At 42.6% G+C, this 21,102-nt stretch overlaps 1 protein-coding gene across 1 annotated transcript in view; it reads right to left on the bottom strand.

The window, feature by feature from the left end:
• GLI3 (GLI family zinc finger 3) overlaps positions 1–21,102 on the bottom strand; it is a 318,421-nt gene that overhangs the window by 120,393 nt on the left and 176,926 nt on the right. The window contains exon 4 of the mRNA XM_056113391.1: positions 18,543–18,648. Coding sequence (XP_055969366.1) covers positions 18,543–18,648 — 106 coding nt within the window. The remainder of the gene's footprint in view (positions 1–18,542; positions 18,649–21,102) is intronic.

Below are 21,102 nucleotides of genomic sequence, written 5' to 3'. Positions count from 1 at the left end.
TCCCACAGCTCTGACCTGTGCACTGGTGCTGGGAAGACAGGTCTCAGGGACTCCGCTCTGGCGCCATCCAGAGGGCCTCCAGCTTCCTCAGCAGCACTGTGACTAGCTTGTATTAGCTAAGGAAACAGAGACAACTGCCTCCTTCCTTCCATAAGATATAAAGTTGTTACTATTAAACAAATTAAGATCTTTTCCCTTTGATCATTTTCTCTTCCTTTAGTCAAGCAGAGGGAGTGACCAACCAGGCAGGCTGAGAAAATGACTAGACTCTCTCTGTTTCTGTCTCCTCTCTCTCTCTCTCTCTCTCTCTCTCTCTCTCTCTCTCTCTCTCTGTGTCTCTCTGTCACTCTCCTCTTCTGTCTTTGTCTCTGTCTATCTCTCTCCTCTCTGCCTCTCTGTCTCTGGGTATTTGTTTCTGTCTCTATGTCTATGTCTTTATCTCTCATTGTCTCCTGTATCTGTCTCTCTGTCTCTGTCTCTATCTCTGTCTCTCTCTCTCTCTTTATCAGTGAGTGTCTCTCTCTCCCGTCCCATTTCTCCCTGTGGAAGGAGTATGCATTAAAAAAAAATCTGTTACATTATACACTAGAATTGCAGGGTTTCCATGACAGTGGCAAATGAGATATTTCTAAGTCAGAAGTGTCCCATAGCCATTCTGACAGACGAAGAGAGGAAACGATAACAAGCAATCACCCAACTAACTGACACCTGGTAACTTCTCAGTGCATTGGCCACCAGAGCAAATACCCATCACAGCTGTTAGAGGTCCAGGACAGTGGAAGGACAAAGTCACTTCCCCTGACCTGTCCCAGGATCTACCCACCTCTGTAGGATCCCCAGGGAGGAGCTGCTCTGGAGCAAGGGTACTTGAGTCACCTCAACACACGTGTCCCCCATGCATACCCACCCACCTCCTCCAACAAAGCACACCCATTACTGCCTTTATTGCACTTTAGTACCATGATCAAATTTACTATTTTTCCAAAAGTTATTTTTAAGGACATGATTACTCTATAGTTTTAATTCAAAATTCCATTACAAACATGGGACAAAAATAGGGAAAGGAGGAAACAAAAGTTCATTGTTGATTTCTGACATTCCAGCTAATTTTCCACCATTTTAATAGATTCTATGTTTTATATGATAAGTTTCTGATTCTATCCAAACCTACAGTTAAATGTCAAAATAATGTCCATTTCCAAAATGAAAACAAAAACCCAAAATAAGAAGATTGTTGAAACAAAGAAGTGTGAGTGACTCAGCAAATGACTATACGCTATGAACTAAGATTATCTAGAAACACTCTAAGAAGTGAGATAGTTTCTGTCTCATGGTAGGTAGGTCTTCTCATGCTTTCTGACAAAGTAGGCTCCCATCACTCCTGACATTCTTTTGCATGAACTCATATTTGAACCATGATATCCATCAGGTACAAAGAAAAAGGGCCCTAGAGTAATTTTATGATATTCAGTTAGAGCTACTGGTTTAGTTAAAATATCTCATTTGCACTGAAATTTCAAGTAACCAGGTATTTTTAAAAATCTTAAGACCTTGTAATAGAATTTTATTTTTATGTGGGAAGTCTTCCCATATGGGAGCTTCAAATATTGGGTATAAATAATCAGAAAAAAGAAGTTAGAATTGAACAACTTAAACTTTACTGCAGATGGTATGCACAATAAACATGGAATCTATCTATCTATCTATATCTATGTATACAACCAGAGCTCTACACAGATATCAATGGAGTACACACACACACACACACACACACACACACACATACACAATTCCCAAAGAGAGGCCACGCCTAGATTTCTGGAACAAGAACAGTGGGGACTTGCTTCTGTTTTAAATTATGTTTTGTAAATATTACTTCAAGAACCAGCTAGAATAAATCTTTTATCAAAAGCTGACATCTTCAGTTTAGGCTGTCTTCCAGGTGCTGATGTGAACTTTTCTATATCATCATGATTACTATAATCCTCATAATTATAATATGACTATTAATTCCTGACAGGCATGTCATCTGGGTAGTCTCCTGTGATTCTGGCAAGATCCATCTAATACTTCCCAATTCTTCAAAGCATCCAAAATTTAAGTGACACTAGGGATGTTCATTAGGCAACTATTATTATCTAAATAACTCTCTCCCAGTATAAATTCTCCAAGGTTTGCAAAGAGCTTCTAATCTGGTAAAGGGAAAAAGATCCTGGGTCCTTTCTGAGAGGGTTGAACTAGAAACAGACTTAAGAGAGCCAGTGACTGGAGACTAAATATTCATAGTCCAAGCATACTTCTTTGAAGGTGTCAAACATTGTTTAAAATAAACCATCTAGAGAGGTCAGGGGTAAGGCACAGGGGGAGTGGATGGGGCATTGCCTTGCAAACAGCCTACCTGTGTTTAAAATCTTGGAGTCCTACCAGGGGGACTCTGAGCACAGAACCAGGAGTAGGCCTTAAGCACAGCTGGGTGTGGACTCAAATCAGCAACAACAAAATCAGACATAGGGGAAGAATTTGTCCATATTACTTAAAAGAAAAGAAGTACTAACTTTCCAATAAGCAGATCATTTCCTTAGGATTCTTATGATCATGGCTTCAAACACTGTCCAGGACATGAAGAACAACTTGAGGGCTGAAGGCTTGAAGACAGAAAGTAAATCTGAATACTCATAAAGGGACCACAGAGTCTCTCTCGCACCGTCTGCTTCACAGCGAGGGCAGAGCTAATGAAGAAACATGTCCACATGACATCCATGTTTGCATTAGACCCTGTGACAGGACCACAGACATACTTCCTAGACTTTCATATTCACAAATGTGAGTATTTTGCCACCATTTCACTAGGCAAAGTTAAGGTTTCTAAATTCAGTATTCTCTTTAATTCAAACAATTTGTCCTTGTTGACCCTGATAAGCTTTGGCAGATTATGGCTTACTATTTAGTGGTACTTTCTACTGAGTGTCATACAGACAAAGTATCCTTTTCTTGCTTCTCTCCCTCACCCTAGAATAGCACCATCATCATAACAACTCTGGTGTCCTCTTAGGAACCACTCTGCCTTCAACTTGGTATTACTCCCACGAGAAATGAAGGGTCTGGCTTTGTGCTGATGGGTTTGGACAGTGATCGATTGAAAGAGAGTGGGCCCCAGAGCCATGCATAACTGAGCCACAGCTTAAACACTAAAGGAGCTTTTGCCAGTGAGTTCACAGCTATTGGATGTTTTTTTTTTATATTAACAACCTATCCCATCCAGGTATGTGCATTTTATCTTTATTCTTTCAAATCCTGGAATTGCTTGGATAAGAGACTGAGTTTATATATTACACACACACATGCACACACACACATACACACACACAAACACACACACATACATTTCTAAGAGCAGACTGAACTTTTAGGGGAAATTGAAGAGGCTTTGTGTCAAGTACAGCTAAATCCAGCCTTTCCGTATCAAACCTCTGCTAGGAAATTACTGTGCAGATGATAAGGCAGAAAGATATAATAAAAAGTGACTCTACTCAATTTACACTGCAATATTGGTATGACTGAATATTTTTCATTCAGGAGCCTGATAAAATCACTAAACTGTATTGCAGATAAATAAAGGAGGCTTCTGTCAAGAATAAACACCATTAATCATGAAGTCTCACCTCCGAGAGCCAGAGCTCTGCCCGTGCACCAATGCCAACACGGTACATCATCCTGCAAGCGGGCTGCTTTATCCTGCTTGGGGCTGAAGCGGTCCTCCTTTGCATTTTGTGTGATTTAGACACCAATAACATTTTGAAAGAAAATTCTCTGTATATTTTAACAGTCCTGAAACTACCTCAATTACCATAAAATTTAAGAAAAATGGACTGGACTCTGGGGGGAAAACTTGATAGTGAAATACTTAATTATTATTATTATTATTTGCTGATCACATACATACACAAAATACATATATACTGTGTTTCATCAATGAAAGATTCTGCTGATAGAAAGATGCAACATTCTTTTAGGCACTGCTGATGGCAATATTACTTCCAATGTTTATTAAATTATATACATTATACTTATAAAAAAGACTGTTTTGGACTTATTCAGACACATATTTTATCATATAGCACTTTAGTACTTGCACAAAAGGAAAATAGGAGGCAAAAAACAATTTCATTGTTTTTTTCCTTTAGTATGGCCACTTCACTTACAGTGACTGTGAAAAGTGACTGTGATTTTAACATGTATTGATTGCATTCAGAGTCACTAAAAAATATACCTGAAACCAATATATTATAAACAAATGTTACTTCAAGAAATAATTTTTTGAAAAGATACTTTTTAAAAAAAAAGAGTTACAAACGAATGTGCAACTTAGAACAGATGAGTTAAATGTGGTAATACTATAGAGCCATTTAGGCAACTTTGACATTTGTCAGAAAGCTGTGATATGACTGACCTTGGGAAAGTGCTATCAATATGCTCATTGTTTGTATTCTCAATATGAGAGTTAGTAATGAAATTAGGCTCATGCACAGTAAATATCTAAGCTAGATTCAAACCCAATCTATGATTTAAACATTAAGCTGGAGAGACGGCGAAGCAGGTAGAACACTTGCCTTGCATGCAGCCAACCGGGAGTTGATGCCTGGTGCCCCAGATGGTTTCCTGAGCACAGCCCGGGTTAGTCCTGAGCACAGTTGAGTGTGTCCTCACCAACAAAGTCTTATCTAAGTATGAGTGTACGCACACAGATACACATCCCATGACTGGGGCTGTCAGAGCACTAAATGATCTCATTTCCAGTTCTCCTTCCCTCCAGAAGCTCTAAGTCTCTGGGAATGGCACAGGAACTGCAGAGTCAGTACCTGGCTGAGGGGCATTGGGCAGTTTCACTACAGGTGAAAATCAGGAAAGCCTGAGGACCACTGGCGAAGGCTCTAACAGACTTTCATCTATAATGCACAGGGCATGTGCGTAGTTGCCACCATGCTTCCAACGATTCCTCTTCTAAGTGCCCATGCAAAGGGAAAAACAAGAACAAACCAAAATTTCCCCATAACTGCAAGATTACAGAAGAATCTCTGTTGGTGCTTTTGGATGGGGCCACACCCAGTGGTACTCAGGGATCATTCCTGGCTCTGCACTCAGAGCTCACTCCTGGTGGGCTCAGGGGACCATATATGGTGACAGGGGTCGAACCTGCTCTGCTGCATCCAGGAAAAATGCCCTACCTGCTGTACAATTGTCCAGCCCTAAGAGGGAATCTCAAAGATCATTTAATTCAACCATTTTACTTCACAAGATGAAAACAAGAAGTCTCAGCAAAAATGTTTCAAGAACCAGTTAATTCATGGCAGTGATGAGAATGAAGATTAACCGAGGCCCAAGATTGCAAGTTCTTTTTTCCTTTGTTTTGGGGTCACACCTGTTACTGCACAGAGCTTATTCTTGACTTTATGGCCAGGGATCAGTCTGGTGGGACTCAGGGAAATAGATAAGGCCCTGGGGATTCAACCTCATCAGTCACCAGGGAAGCAGCTTGTCCACTGCAGCATCTCTCTAGCCCTGAAAGCTCTTTCTAAAAGAATTGCAGAAGCCACATGGCAGAGTTACACCCAATAGCATTATTATGTACCAATGGAACCAAAATTATACTGGGGGAGCCAGAGTGATAGCTACAGCAAAGAGGGCATTTGTCTCACATGTGGCCAATCTAAGTTTGATCCCAGGCATCCCATATGGTCCCCTGAGCACCTCCCGAGAGTAATTCCTAAGTGCAGAACCAGAAGTAACCCCTGAGCATTGCCGGGTATGATTCAAAAAGCCAAAATTTGTTTTTATATTGGGTAAGAAAGGGAGGATGTTCAGAGTTGATTATTTAGCGAAGCTTAAAACCCAGTGCAACCCACAAGGCATATTTAAGCATGTAAACATGGGCAAGGCCATGGCAGGTGTGATTCAGCTCAAGAAGAGATCTCTATTCAGAGGCTACTACAAGGAGTAAGCACCTCTTCTACCCAGAAAAAGTCTGAAGTCCCATCTTCTAGGTAAATCCTCCTTATGTGAAGAAGAACTTGATCTCACACTGCATTTATTTTCTGAAGAGAACACTGGTGATGTGGCCCTGTCCTGAATCTGTGTGCACCTACACAGCCACTCTGGGGTTCACTCAGACCAGCACCCACAAGCCTGGTCCAAACTAGACTCACCAGAACAAAGAATAGCATCACAAGAAACCAAATCCTTGCCCCTCACAAAGCTGAGATGTTCCCCAACTCTGTAAGAGCTGCTGGAGGTAGCACACAACATTTTATCACGGACTGTATGTCCCAGCATTTAGGATAAGTTCACTGGTCCTTGCTGGGAAGTCCTAAGTGGAACTACTTCTAGGGGACACCTCAATAAATACATTTTGCTACAGAACACTTCACTGGCTTGCTCTGAGTCAAGAATCAGGTAATAACAGGTACATGGGTCCCTTTCAAGACCCTTAAAACAACTGATCTTGGTAAACAACTTTATCTAGTGGTTTCACAATGAATTTTCGGAACCTATTACATTACAAATATATTACAGAACAATATGTTTCTTTTTACTACTGGAAGTTAAAAAAATAATTTATAGGTTTATAGCACAGTGGGTAGGGCGTTCGCCTTACAAGCGGCCAACATGGCCGACCCGAGTTCGATTCCTCCGCCCCTCTCGGAGAGCCCGGCAAGCTACCGAGAGTATTGGATATGCCAGACACAGTAACAACAAAGTCTCCAATGGAGACGTTACTGGGCCCGCTCGAGCAAATCGACGATCAACGGGAGGGGCCTATAAATCATTCCATTGTCTATGTCACAAATTTTATCTCAGAAAACAACATATGTAGAGGTGGCATGGGGGGAAGGAGGGCAGTCAGAGTACAGGACAAACCATGGGCACTTTGCCTTGCATTCAAATCCTGATGGCCCATGTGGTTCCTGGAGGATATCAGGAGTAATACCTGAGTGCAGAGCTAGGAATACACCCTGAGCGCAGCCTGAAAAGCAAAAACAAAAATATGTACAAAATCTAACAATGACAATAAAGATATTAGAATAGTTCCTTTTATTTCTTTAATATTTTATGCACAGATGAACAACTATGAAATAACTTTAAACTAAGAAATCTAATTTAAATGGGCATTATGGGCACTAGCCCCTCCCCCCAACTGGAAAGATTTATGCTACTGCATTGGGCAGGAATGTAATAACCTGAAATACCTACTTCAATTGCTTAATTCACAGTGAAAGAAAAACAGATGATTCTTAGCCTACTCCAATAATTTTAAGGCCAGTGATGATTCAAGGCAGCTGGAATAAAGCGCCCACTCCCTTGCACTCTAACGAGGTTCCAGAACGTCTGTGGTTCTCTATGTGAGGCACTGAGCAAGTATTCTGCTGGGCCGAGACCCATGGCAGGAAGAAGCTATGCACTAATCACACAGCATCAAATAGGCTGGAAGAATTCAGAGGCTTGTGGCTCTGAAGAATGTAATTTATAAAAAAAAGTGTTGTCAGAGGAAGGCCAGGGAACCTCGTGGGAAGAAAGCAAAATAAACAGTTCAACAAAGAAGGGCCAATAGCCTTGGTAAAGGCTCAGTGTAGGAGTCTTCAGTGGTGCCTCTGACAAAGGCCTCATCAGAGAACACCCCAGCACAGCAAGCCGGCCAGGACGGGGCTTCTCTCTGGTACACTGGAGGCAAAGGGCTGGATTCTAGTTTCCATTCCTTTCCATTCAATTTCCACATACCTTCCTCCCCCTAATAGAGAAAGAGCAAACAATAACCAGAGTAACTAAAAACCCTGCATCTGTTTTGCTCAATCCAAACATGGGGAATGTTAAGGAAGTTAACCCAGTTAAAATATGGTACAATTTATCTTGATTGCTCTTCAATTCCTGGGAAGAATTCCGTAAGCACAGAAACTGCTAAGACAGATGCACAAGGCTGTGATTCACATCCGGACAGTCAGGAGGGGCTCAGAAATGCACTTAGCCTACAGGGACTCTCCTTCACAAATCAACTTTGACATTCGAACCAGGTAACTATCCATCTGAGAGAAAAACCCAGCTTTCAACCCCATTCCATAATTTCCTGATTTCCAAGGAAATCTCAAGTCAGACTCATCACTCAATCTAATACCTACACGTATCGCTGCAAACTTGAAATCCAAAGTCTGAGGCACACAGATTTTGATCATTAAAACAAGAACTACAAACTTCAAGTTGATCTCCTATCCCGTTTGGACAACTCCCATTAAAATGCAAGATTGTGCCATCGTTTACTTACTAATTCCAAGGACAGAAAGTAATGACCACATGAAAAATAGACAGAATTTGAGCACTGAGTTTTTTTAATACAGCTTCTATTTAATACATCTTTATTTGTATATAGCACAAAGGTAGTATAGCACTGTAGCACTGTCCTCCCATTGTTCATCAATTTGCTCAAGCGGGCACCAGTAATGTATCACAACAAATTGTGAAACTTGTTATTACTGTTTTTGGCATACTGAATACATCATGGGTAGCTTGCCAGGCTTTGCCGTGCAGGCGAGATACTCTCTGTAGGTTGCTGGGCTCTCCAAGAGGGGCGGAGGAATTGAACCCAGGGTGGCTACATACGAGGCAAACGCCCTACCCACTGTGCTATCGCTCCAGCCCAAAGGTAATATAATGAAGCAAAATAAGGACATATAAAATAACATGAGACTTTAAATAAGTCCAACATGTTAGAAAATATTCAGGGAATCCAATATAATTCTAACAATCTATTTATTAAAATCCCTAGCAAACATGATATGAAAAACCTTTTAAAACCAAATCCCCTTCCAAAGCCTGGTCGCCTCTGTTACCAATTTAAATTTCAAATTTGTTCCTGAACGCTTTCATGAGTGCATTGTTTATGTTGAACACAATACAAGCTAGGAATGTTTTTCTTAGGGGGAGCCAGAGATTACTTTGAAACAAGACAAGAAGCATTTTAGTAAACTAGGCATGTTTTTTGTGGATTCTCTTAAAAATGTAAATCATATTCAAACAACTTTGTTTGATGATTTGTTTTGCAAATGAGGCAAATTATTTAACTGCTTGTTGCCTCTGTCAGCTCCACAGCACCCAGCACCCACTGCTGATGCAGCTGGCAGTCCTGGTGTGCTATCTGAATGTGCTTAGGAGAGTCCTGATCCCATGGGTTAAAGCCTAGCTCAGATACTAAGACACAGGCGCCAATGAACATGCTGACAGAGATATAGAACTTTCTCAGTCAGAGAGCTGACTACCTGGGGGTAACCAGGAAGGATCAGAATCCTGAGAAAAAAACTCAGAGGTATAGACAAGCTTTGGAGGCAACCACAGGTAACCTGTGCTAGAATACCTTCAGCTGCTACCACAAACACAATTCACTGGGTATTGGTTCTGATTTTTAGAACAAGGCAAAGTGCCTATTCCTTATAATTGTGCCAAGTAAGTGCTATATTCTAATTGTAGTTGCACAAGAAAGTTTTTCAGTATCTGTAATTTAGAAGCATGTGAAATACTGTGCAATCCAAAATATTAGATGACTGGATTTTTTTAATATGTGGTTTTAGGTTGCAGACCCCAATTTTTCTTGACAAGAAATATACTTTCATCCTTTGAGGCAGTTCCTGTCAATTCTTTTCTGCTCGCATGTATGTTAAGAGAGAAGGGAAACTAAAACACAGCATTGCAACTGATTCTTTTAAGAAACATCAGATATAAGACATTCACGTATAAATGTGAGAGCAATAGGTACTTATGAGTTCGTCTGGGGGAGCCTCTCCAGCAGTGCTCTCAGAAAGGAGGCCCAGCCCAGACTTCAGCTAGCAGCGAGATATGTTCACGTTCATTCATTGGCACTGTTATGATGCCGGTTATTATTTTGATAACATATTTTCAAGAGGGTTTACAAATAAAAATGATGGAGATATTTCCTTTAAATTGATTTTCAATATTTATCTATTTCAATGGGGGAAAAAAGAATCTCAAACCTAGCCTTTTTCCTGCTCTTTTCTTTACATATTCTTAGTTCTAGTTTACTTGGATCACCAAAGAGGCAAAAGCATTGTGAAAGTTAACAACAGGTTCTTGGAAACAAATCTGTGGGCATTTTATTTTTTGATGCATGAATTTAGCTGTGGGAGGGGGAGGAGACCACAGGAGAGCAAACAGCAATCCATGACAGGCGGCCCTGCAGCATCTGCCTTGGTCCCAGAGCAGGGGTCTGCTGTGTAGCTACAGCAACGGGTAAGTCTTCGTGTAGGTGGGAAAATGTGTCTGATCCTCAGGGAGGTGAGAGACCACGGAAGAGGGCCGCAGGCCTTCAACCCATAAAACAAACCTAAGTAAGTATCTTCCCACTGGGACAGACTCTGTTCAAGTTCAATTACCTCAAACACATAGTTTCAAAAATAAATAAAACGACGGCAGTGAATTTCTATTCTCCTTGAAGCCAGGCTCAACATGAGTGGAAGCATTGTACTCAGAGAAGAAAGTCTGCTAGAGCCCAATACACCCACCCCACAGCACGAACCAGAGACAGTCCCAGTGCTCAGTGGTGCTCAGCACTGGAATCTTACCCAGACACTCGCTCTAGAGAGGGCCTGGCTGTGCTACCAATAGACGCACATTCACTACTTCAAGAAATACTTAGAGAAGGGAGCACCAAATAAAGGGTGTTGGGAGGACCCTCCCAGGATGGGAGATGTGTGCTGAGAGTAGACTATAGACCAAACATGATTGCCACTCAATGCCTCTATTGCAAACCACAGCACCCAAAATCCAAAATGAGTGAGAGAACAAAAGGGAATGCCCTGCCACAGAGACAGGGTGGGACGGGGGGTAAGGGGGGTGGGAGGGATACTGGGATCCGTGGTGGTGGAAAATGGGCACTGGTAGAGGGATGGGTACTTTATCATTGTATAATTGAAACCCAACCCAATTTGTAAGTCTACAACTGAACCTCATGGTGTTTCACTAATAAAAATTAAAAAAAAAAAGAAATACTGCAGAACAAAAATAACTGCTATTGCACTTTGAGTAGAAATTCTTTTCTGTGAGGACAATGGCTCAGAAGCCCTGGCTAAGGTGTAGGGATGACTATCCTTTCCTGCAAACAACAATTCCTCACTCCATCCTGAGTCCATGGATCCCTGAGAAATCGGGTAGTGGGGATTAACTCCCGCGCCGAGCAGGTGAAGTGGGCATCAGGTGTGGCTTGATGGTCAGCTAGGGGGCTGGCAGGGCTCTGGCCCCTCATGCACAGGGGCTCATTGCAGACTTTATCAGTCCCAGGGTGGCAGACTCAATCAGGAGAAAGTAGCCATCTCTCTCCTCTCTATTTCATATAAGCCACTCGGGCCCACCAACTTCCCCTCCTCCCTCCCTTCCTTCCTACTTTCCTTTCACTCTCCATCCCTGCCTTCCTTCTCTTCATATTTCTCTAAATAAAACCATTTTACTTCCAAAAATTAAAACATTGCTAATTTTAAAATTTTATTTTCAGAGCAAGTACCTGTGAAGCCACCACAGATATACATGGTGAGATGCTCATTCACAGAAGGTGACTATAGTTATAACCTGGCATTGTTTAATATCAGAGACTCCACTTGTACTGGAGTCACTGGACACTGAAATAAGTACTTTAAATATGGTATTAGAGAACCAAAAAAGATAGTACAGTAAACAGAGCATTTGCCTTGCATGCAGTCAACCCAGGTTCAATCCTCAACATTCCATAGGGTCCCCTGAGCCCCTTCAGGGGTGATCCCTGAGCACAGAGCCAGGAGTAAGCCTTAAGCACAGGTAGGAAACTAATTAAAATTAAAACAGAATAAGTAGTAATCAAGCTTTTTGACATTCAGGTCTAAAACTGCTATTCATGATGGCATAAAACAACATAAAAGCAAAAAAAAAAAAAATAACAGAGAACTGGACTGGGATGTGTTCCCAGTGGTAGAGCCAGGAACTGGCTCCAGTGGTAAAGCAGGGAGCATGGTTCAGTGGTAGAGTGTATGTGAACCTTGTATGTGCAAGGCCCTGGGCTCAATACTGCAGACTATAGGCCCCATGCATAGCCTGAGGTGACTCCATAAACAACCAATCAAAAGTAAAATAACAATGATGTCAGTAACCCTGCAGTGGTCTGAGAAGCAACAAATCATTATCAACACTGTGAATCTTATTTATTTAGAAGCTACTATGATTGTGCACAGACTTGGCCTAGCAAATACAAACAAACAGAGAGTCTTTGCTCACAGTGAGTAGTTATAATCCACTAATTTTCTTTCTTCTCTTCCGGTAGCATTAGTTACAGTATTTGATATAATCTGACATGCCACTGCACCAGTCTTAACAGTATTTATGACAGAACACCAGCCTGGGGAGAAAATGCTAACGGAAGGCTACTTTTGAGTAGCTGTGATACAGTCTTCCGAAAAGCCTAGTTCCAGCAAAAATTCAAAACCTGAGGGAGGGAGGATATGAGGGGCGCAGGAAGTCGAGAGAAAGGGAAGACACAGCAGTTTTTCTGCTCCCTCTTTCCATCTCAGTTTCCACATGAAAATGTCTCACTGTTAGCTGTCTTGCTCTCTTCTTCATCCATGCTACCCATCTCCTGCTCTCACCGTAGACAACAGCCTCTGGCATGGGCCAGGTGCCCCCTTATCTCCAATGTGCTTATGCTCTCCTCCTCTCACCCTTATGCAGTCCTAATCACATGGGGAAGGGAGCCCTTGTCTCTGGTGCTCTCGGTGCTCTCCCTAGACAGGAGGCAGTCAACCACCCTCGGGTAAAGAACATCTTTGAACTCAGGGGAATAATTCCAGTGAGTCAGTAATGAAAAAGCCCATGTTATCACTGACTCAGCCAAAAGGGAAAGTCTCCTAGAAGAAGAGAATAGGGGTGGACATTTCTCCCTAGAGAGGAGATGAAGCTGGTTTTATAAAATAAAATAAAAGGACAGAATGAAATGGGTCTTTCTGAATGCTAGTCAGGGCTGGGACATGGGACAGTCACATTCACAGACCAGTCAAGGGCTACCATCAGCCCAAGAGTATCTAAGATTTTAATTACTGCAGTGGATTAGTAACTAAGGCTCTGTTTTAGAAAACAAACAGCCAGACGTTCAATCCAAATTGGCTAATAAATGTGAGAATTTTGATTCAGAATATCAAAGTTGTATATAACAGAATTTCAGTGGGCGGGGCACTTGCTTTGCATGAGGCCAACTGGAGTTCAATCCTGCAATCCCACAGCACCCCATATGGTCCTCAAGCACCACCAGGAGTAATTCTGAGCACAGAACCAGAAGAAACGTTTGGGCACAGCCAGGTGTGGCCACACTGCAAAGCCTGGCAAGCTACCCATGACATATTCTATATGCCAAACACAGTAACAATTGTCACAATGGAGACGTTACTGGACCTGCTCAAGCAAATGGATGAACAATGGGAGGACAGTTACAGTGACATTTTTTTTTACAGTGACATTTTAAGGTAGCGTGCTTGAATGATTTCTAACATTTTTAAACAATATAAAACAAAGAGTACTTTATTCATTAGTGTGAGTCATTTAGAAACATTATTATACTCTAAGGTAGACAGAGATCACCAAAGGATGGGGAGTTGTTGAGAAGAGTCTGGAAGAACACACACTCTACGGGGATGGGTGGGTACAGTGACTCTGTACCCCTAAATATACAAACATTCACATTCTTGTAAGAGAGTAAACACAGACACAGACACAGACACACAGACACACAGACACACACACAGACACACACACACACACACACTCAACTCTATTCCCATGAATGGTGCTGTGATATTCTAGCTGTCTGAATCTCTGAGCAATAATTCTGAAGTAGTCAGCTTTTTTCGAAGAGAGCATGATGTAGTCCAATAAAATTCAATATGCCTACCCCAGAGTTAGGCAAAGCCCAGCTCTGATGTAATCAATGCACAGCATGAAATGTAGAGAAAACCAAGAAGTAAAACCATGTAACCAAATCACTCTCTTCACTGTGCAGGCAGACTTTGTCATCAGTGCTTCGCATAGTCTCAGTGCTATAGTGAAATGTCCTTACTGATATTGTCCCCAAAGCTCTGTATATTTTTCTATATAGTTTCATATAACAAAACACGAAAGCTGTGGTCAGAACAAATGGCTGAGCATAAAACCTGATTAATTCAGTAGTGGAAAATCTTAAGAAGACTAGGAGAAAGCCTCCATATCCAGCATTACTGCTGTAACTAAATAATGCAGGAATCATACATTAAATTAATCAATTAAGCCACACCCCGAGGTGCTCAGGGGCTATCCCTGGCTCTGTGTTCAGGAGAGACCTGGCGCACTAACCCTGGGCTGGTCACCTCTGAAGCAAGTGCCTTACCAAGTGTTCTACTCCTGAACCGGATCTCCCAAGCAGCACTTGAAGGCTGGGGGAATCCTGGTCATTGTCAGCCAACTGAGCTGCCAGCTCTGAGGATGAGGTACCTGGGAGTGCACGGGTCACCCAGGCCCTACTCCAGAGCCTCCCTCTCCAGAACCCAGAAGAGACACTTGCTGTCATTCCGTGACAATGAGGATGATGCCTACATTCCCCATCACTTCTGTAAATGCTGAATCTAAGCCTGTGGCACTGCACACAGAGGGGAACCCAAGCAGTCCCTGCTGTGTTTGAAATCAGAGAAATCTCCCTACGAGCTCTCCAGAGCCGAACCACAGGCTGTGAGTAACACTGAGAGCAAGCAAGCAGGGTGAGCAGAAAGCATTCCATTTAGCAAACAGGGTTCTTTAACCCAAACTGACAGGTTTCAGTACATATTTATAAGGCTCGATGGTTATTATTAGGCTGTAATTGCAGTTGTTTTAACACCTAATAAGCCATGGTTGGAAAAACAAAGGCAGGTTAATTTGTGATTTCCTCTACTCATTCAGAGGCAAATTAAGTGTCAAACAGCTAATACAGAACATATTTCATTTTATGAGATTTTAATTTAATTCTGCACCATATCGTTGATGCCTTAATATAGGGTGGTTTATCTAAAAGGGGAGCAATTTATAAACCTCTTTCAATAGAATCTTTAATGATAGGGTATGATAGCATAATTATCACAATGCCGATGAGTCTTCTAACAGAGATCTGTCGGCATTTCTATCATCAACACAAATCCTGTTTGCAAGCGACTTATAATTTAATTTTTAAAGTTGGCAAAGAAAAACCATTATGTGTACAAAATAATGAAAATATTTTGAACTTCCATCTTTTTATAATTAAAAATATTTATTCAAAAAGTCAAGTAATCTCACTTGGTCTCATTTTCTAGAAGAGAATCATATAGTACTCATTACAGATTCAAATTCTAGATAATATCTCTTTTAGTTTTCCGTTTCCACTTTCCCCTTCAGCAAAGATTTGCTTTTAAGATTTCCATGACTAAGTCACATTTACCTAGTTACCCTCCACTCCCAAAATCAATAGCATCTCCTCAGAGCAGAGTTTTTCAACTTTTTATGCCTGTGGACCAGCGCAGCTTGTACTCCAGTTCACAGGTCAGCAATTATAACCAAGGCTGACCCAGAGCACCTCTGAAGATGCCAAAGCAGCCCAGGAATTCCTGACTGGACCAGACCAGAACAAAATGCCCCAGCTCGCAGGGCTCCCGTTGCTCACTGCTGATTCTCAGCAGTGCCGAGGGGATTGTGTTACTGAAAGTGTTCACCTGGTCTCACTTAATGTTTCCTGTGGCTGGGTGAAGACAGATCCCTTCATCTCCACACGATGAACCCAATACAACTGATCTTCAAACCATAAGGAGTTTGGGAGCCAGAATCAGACATTTGCATCCTATATGGAACCCTAAACCTGCCAGGTATGCCCCCCTCCAACCTTAAAAAAGTAAATGTCTAAAAACAAACTCCTCAATTAAAATTGAAGAATGAGGAATTTAGCAGCATTGACCTTCCCCTTCCCCCACTCCAACCCCCAAGTAAAAACTTTGGGTATACTCTTTCGACTCCCTTGGAAATTAGCTACAGTGTCCCTTGGTATCCTCACAGGATTGGCTCTTGGAACACCTTCTCCTTTAGTCATGAGTATAACACAAGAGTCAGTCACTAGAGTTCCCAACACAGATGAGTAGCAAAGAGAGAACAGCATTTATCTGTTCACTGCTGCCTCCACGACAGGCCAGTGTGAAGACCTGTGACCACCTTTCCCCAAGGGCCACTATCCAAACTGCTAGGGGGTAGTGTTCACCAAACACTAAATGATGAAGGATGTGGAGGGGAAAAATCCTTCAAAGAAGGCATGATGTGAGCACCAGGCTAAGAGCACCAGCCTTTGGGAAAGACACTGAAAGTCAAACCTGTTCTGTTGTTCTTGTTGTGGTTGTTTAGGGAGCTGTTTGCTTATGGGGGTTGGAGGCAGGGTAGAGGCTGAGCTATTCCCAGCTATGCTCAGAGCTTACTCCTACTCTGTGCTCAGAGATCATCACTGACAGGGATCAGGGACCAAACGAGGTGCTGATGATCAAACCCAGGTTCACTGTATGTGCAAGACAAACACCCTACTTGCTGTTCTATCTCTCTGGGCCCTGAAAGTACCATCTGAATCAGACGTGGAGAGTAAGGAGCTGAAGCAGGAGCTAACCGAGCCTGGGAGGAAGGCTAGCAAGAGCAATGCAGAAAGCGTGTCAGGGCACACATGCACTGGGGCTGGGAGCCGGCCACAGCAGCATGGAGTCTCCAACAGGCCCAGGCAGGTGCTCCTAGCTAGGAGCACCTCACCAGGCGGGCTGCCCTAGGAACATCCCTCTCCGAAGTTCCAATAAAACAGGTGTGGGGCTACCCGGGGGCTTCAATTAGCGATCTTTGACCACTAAACCCTAAGGCGGGTAGATGACAGTGCAATTAATCACTGCAGGAAGTCCCAGGATCTGACCAAAGCCCAGGGAAGTAGTCAGAACTGCGACCTCTCCCCAGATTCTCCTAACTGGACCTGCCTTCAGTTTGGGGGTGTTTTATCACTGGGAGCTGCTGCTGGCCAGGGACCAGGGCAGTGAGCGCCAGGTGCTGGCCCACACAAGAACTTGCTCCTGCTGTTTTGCCAAAGAACCAGGATGAGGTTTTAAATGATAAATGCAGGATCTGAATTTAATGAGAAGGCAAACTATAATGAAGTCAGGGGGACCGGTTCAGTCTGTCATAGAAACTCTTATTTTTAAATTTCTCAACTATATGATTTTGGAAAGACCATCAAAACTCTGATTTAAATGGCAGCGGGGAGTGAAGTCCAGAAGAAATCCAGCAGCTGCTTCTCCTGGACAAGCTGCTGGGAAGCTTCCTGGCCTTCTCTCCAGGACAGCAGGCACCCTGGAATTGCACCAGGAACATCCTTCCTGCCGTATGCGGGCTTTAAATTTGCCTCTGAGCTTTACTCACAGGTATTTTTATCAGGCTTTTGAATTCTGGAAGTACTTAGCTTATGTTCCAGTGAAAAGTAGTAGGAAAAGTCACAAGTTTCTGTATTCTCTCTCTCTAAATACCCACTTCTCCATTAATGCTCATAGACGTCTGCAACACAGATTTATTACTTACCTCCAGGCAAATCTGCTCTGAAATTACAATTCAGTAATGGGAGATGGATCCAAAACTCTGTTGGTAAAATATTATGTGTGTACTTGGGCATGTAGTTAGGGTTGTTAATATCAATTAATTCTGCTCACAGAGGAGGACTTGTTTTAAAGCAACTTCATTTTTCTTTGGCATATATGTAATTACACAGCTGTAACTAATAGCCATGGCAATGCAATCCACCATCTAAATAAGCAGTGCTATTCTTCAAAGTATTGTTTGTGCTTTTCTAACTTTACTGTCTCAGAATGGTCAGCAGGCCTGACTGAGCACATGTATTGATGCCATGAGAAAGGGACAGAGCCCTCGTGGGAGAAGGTCCCGGTGACCGTGGCCTGTAAAAGAACAGTGTTGTAGCTTGCCAGTCCACTTGCTTTTTCCCCCTACAAACTGAGTAAGATGATATTTATTTCCAAGTGACATTCTTCATCTTTTTCTAATGTATGTTATCAGCACCATTCTTTCCTTTTATCTTTGTATAAACCAAGTGCTCAATCACATTTGCTATTTTGTTTAGGTGACACTCCCATCAATCAGGTAGCTATGGTGCACATACCATGGGGCCGTGGAAATTTCATTACAGTTCACTGAGAGCCCTGAAACAGGACTCGGATGTAACAGAAATTTGGGCAAGGGAAACTTCAAACCTGATGGCAATCAGAGACAGGCATTGAGTAGGTGCCTTCCACAGGCTTCGGCTTTTCTAATTTATAGTTCACAGAGCACACAGGGGGAGCAGGGACAGAAGACACTTCACACACATGCCCAGCGAGGTCTGCCTCAGTCACTCTCCAAGTCCAGCGGCCAGTGGTTGGTGGTAAAGGCCGGCACTTGGGCTTTTCACTAGAGGACAGTGGAATACTTACACATGCAACGGAGGAATTGGAGACGGATCGTAATGGTAACGGCCCTCGTGATGTCTTGCATCGATTGGTACAGGAGGATGGAATGCAGGGAAAAGGTGAGGAGGGTCTGAAAAAGAAATCCAACCAGAAACAATGTGAAATAGAATTATTCCACCCCACACAGCCGCACATTATTCACACATTACACTGAATCTACCTTTAACAATACGCATAAGAATCCTTAAAATTTCACAAGACCATAGGAAGGACTGCATAAGCATGACTAGTCAATACCTTCTCCTAAGAAGGCAGAGTCCATGAAGGCCACTAAAACAGAGAGAAAATCAAGAAAGAGGGATATCACATTATCCTACCCAGGAAAAAAAAACCGGTTAGATCAGGACTGAGGAGTTACAGAATCAACAAGAAAACTTTTCATAAAGTTATATTATCAGGAACCAGGCCGAAAGCACAGAGGGGCTCTTGTCTTACACACAGCCCACCCCCAGCATCCTGAGCCTTGCCAGGAGTGATTCCTGAGTGCAGGACAAGGAGTAAGACCTGAGCACAGCTGGGTATGACCCAAAAAGAAAACAAAACAACCTTAAATTGGCATGATACCCTCCAGTTCAATCCAGTTGCAACACTGCAGAATGTCATCATTCCTTGCAGCTGCACAATATCCCACTGGGAATATATGTCACACCTTTATCATCCAAATGGCAGGAGTCAAACTGCCCCTCAGAGAAGCAGGCTGGGGTGGTGAGGAAGGAACCTGGAGATGCTGGGAGTGAAGGGGGGAGTGGTAGACACTGGTGGTGAGACTGGTGCTGGAAGATTAGCCTAAAACTCTTAATGAATAACTCTAAGTCACAGTGCCTTCATAAAAGAAAGAAGTCAAGTGAATTTTAGACAAAGATATAAAAAGAGATACTTGTTCTATTTCTCCTATACCTGTGAATCTTTAAAGGGAAGAAGCCCTGGCTAGAGTCCCAGGCACACTCACACAGGTTATTCATTCATTTTTTTTTTCCATTTCAATGCATGCTCTCCAGAAATGAACCAGCAATTTACTTTGTTTTCTTCTCCTCTTCTTCCCTGTCCCCAGTTCTTTTCTATGGTGACAGGAAACCTGAGGTCTCCTGTAGGCCTGTATGACCCTGATGGTCTACTGTGCCTCAGCAGTGGGGTCCCAGCAGGCGGGGCGGGCAGCAGCAGGCACTCTCTTTGCTGTGATCACTGCCACCTGTTCCCTGGATGCCCACGCTCCCATGGGGAAATCAGAACCCATAAAATGTCCATCATGACAAGAGGGGTAATTGTTCTGCTTCACTGTACTTGGGGCTTGGAGGAGGGTGCAGGGTGAGGGTAGGGCATGGATCATATGGGTCTCTCCTATTTTTGTCGATGTAAAGTCAGGATGCACACTGATGCCGAATTCAACAGGTAAGAGAAATACTAAGCACCTGAAAGTTCATCACTCTTCATGCATTTCTACATAAAGGAAACATAATAACTTATATTTCAACTGTGTATTAAGGATGTTAGAGCCAGTTGTTTTATAAATCACAGTTCCTAGTCTTCATGATTGTTGTGTTAAGTTTAAAAATTCTTTCTACAAGCCACAACAATACACAGGTATACCAGTCCCCTGCTTCAAAACTTTGGGGCACCTATGGGAGGGAGATAGACCAAGTCCCTGTCCTGCTGAAGCTCCAACAGTCGTACCCACACTCCACAGCTGCCACCAGGCCATACCCCAACTCCGCTGCCTCAGGACTAAGTTCAGGAGTGACACCAAACTGCCGAAAATTCCAGGTATACTGAGGCCTTCCCAGAGTGGGCAGGAAGCTCCCCACATCCCGTTCATCAGGAAGCCCTGTGGCCATGCCCACCTACCACAGCGGCTGCCACATGAGCTCACTGCCCGCTCTGGAGTTCCTGGAGGCCATGTGACACCTCTAAACTCTACAATACCAACATCCCAGTGGGAGCACATCAGAGACAGGAAAGTAAACGCAGAAGCCAACTACACTTCATAACCAAAAGCAGCAGCACAGAAGGTTTAACCAGCAGCAACAGCTTAGTAAACCCACAGATAATGACTTTAATGACCCAATGGTGAGATACGACAATTTTCACAAATTTTCTTTTACTGAGGAATGTTTTGACAATTCCATTAGCCTTAGTGATAACAACAAGCAACATAAAATAAATTATTTTCTGCCTGCTAAAGGGGAAGACTTGAGGGGGCAGGTTGGGAAAAATGGGGACAGTGGTGGCAGGATTGGTGTTGAAATGTTGAAAGCCTGTAACAAAAGTATCATGAACAACTTTGTAAACCACAGTGTTTAAATAAAGGAGGAAAATAGAAATTTATTTTCAATGTTGTCCAACAAAACTAGTCACCCTGTAGATGCCCTGTTTTATTTAACAATGTGCTATGAAGAGTACTAATCCTTCTTAAGTAAAGAGTATTAAGCCTTCTTAAATTCATATATAAAATTAAGTAATATTTTTCACTAGTTCAAAATCTTGACACAGATTCAGTGAAAGCTTCCAGACTTTAAATTTGGAATTA

This window comes from Sorex fumeus, unplaced genomic scaffold (genome assembly GCF_029834395.1).
Source record: "Sorex fumeus unplaced genomic scaffold, SorFum_2.1 ptg000020l, whole genome shotgun sequence".
NCBI lineage: Eukaryota > Metazoa > Chordata > Mammalia > Eulipotyphla > Soricidae > Sorex > Sorex fumeus.
Note: the sequence above shows the minus strand (reverse complement) of the source record. Positions and strands in the feature narration are given on the sequence as shown.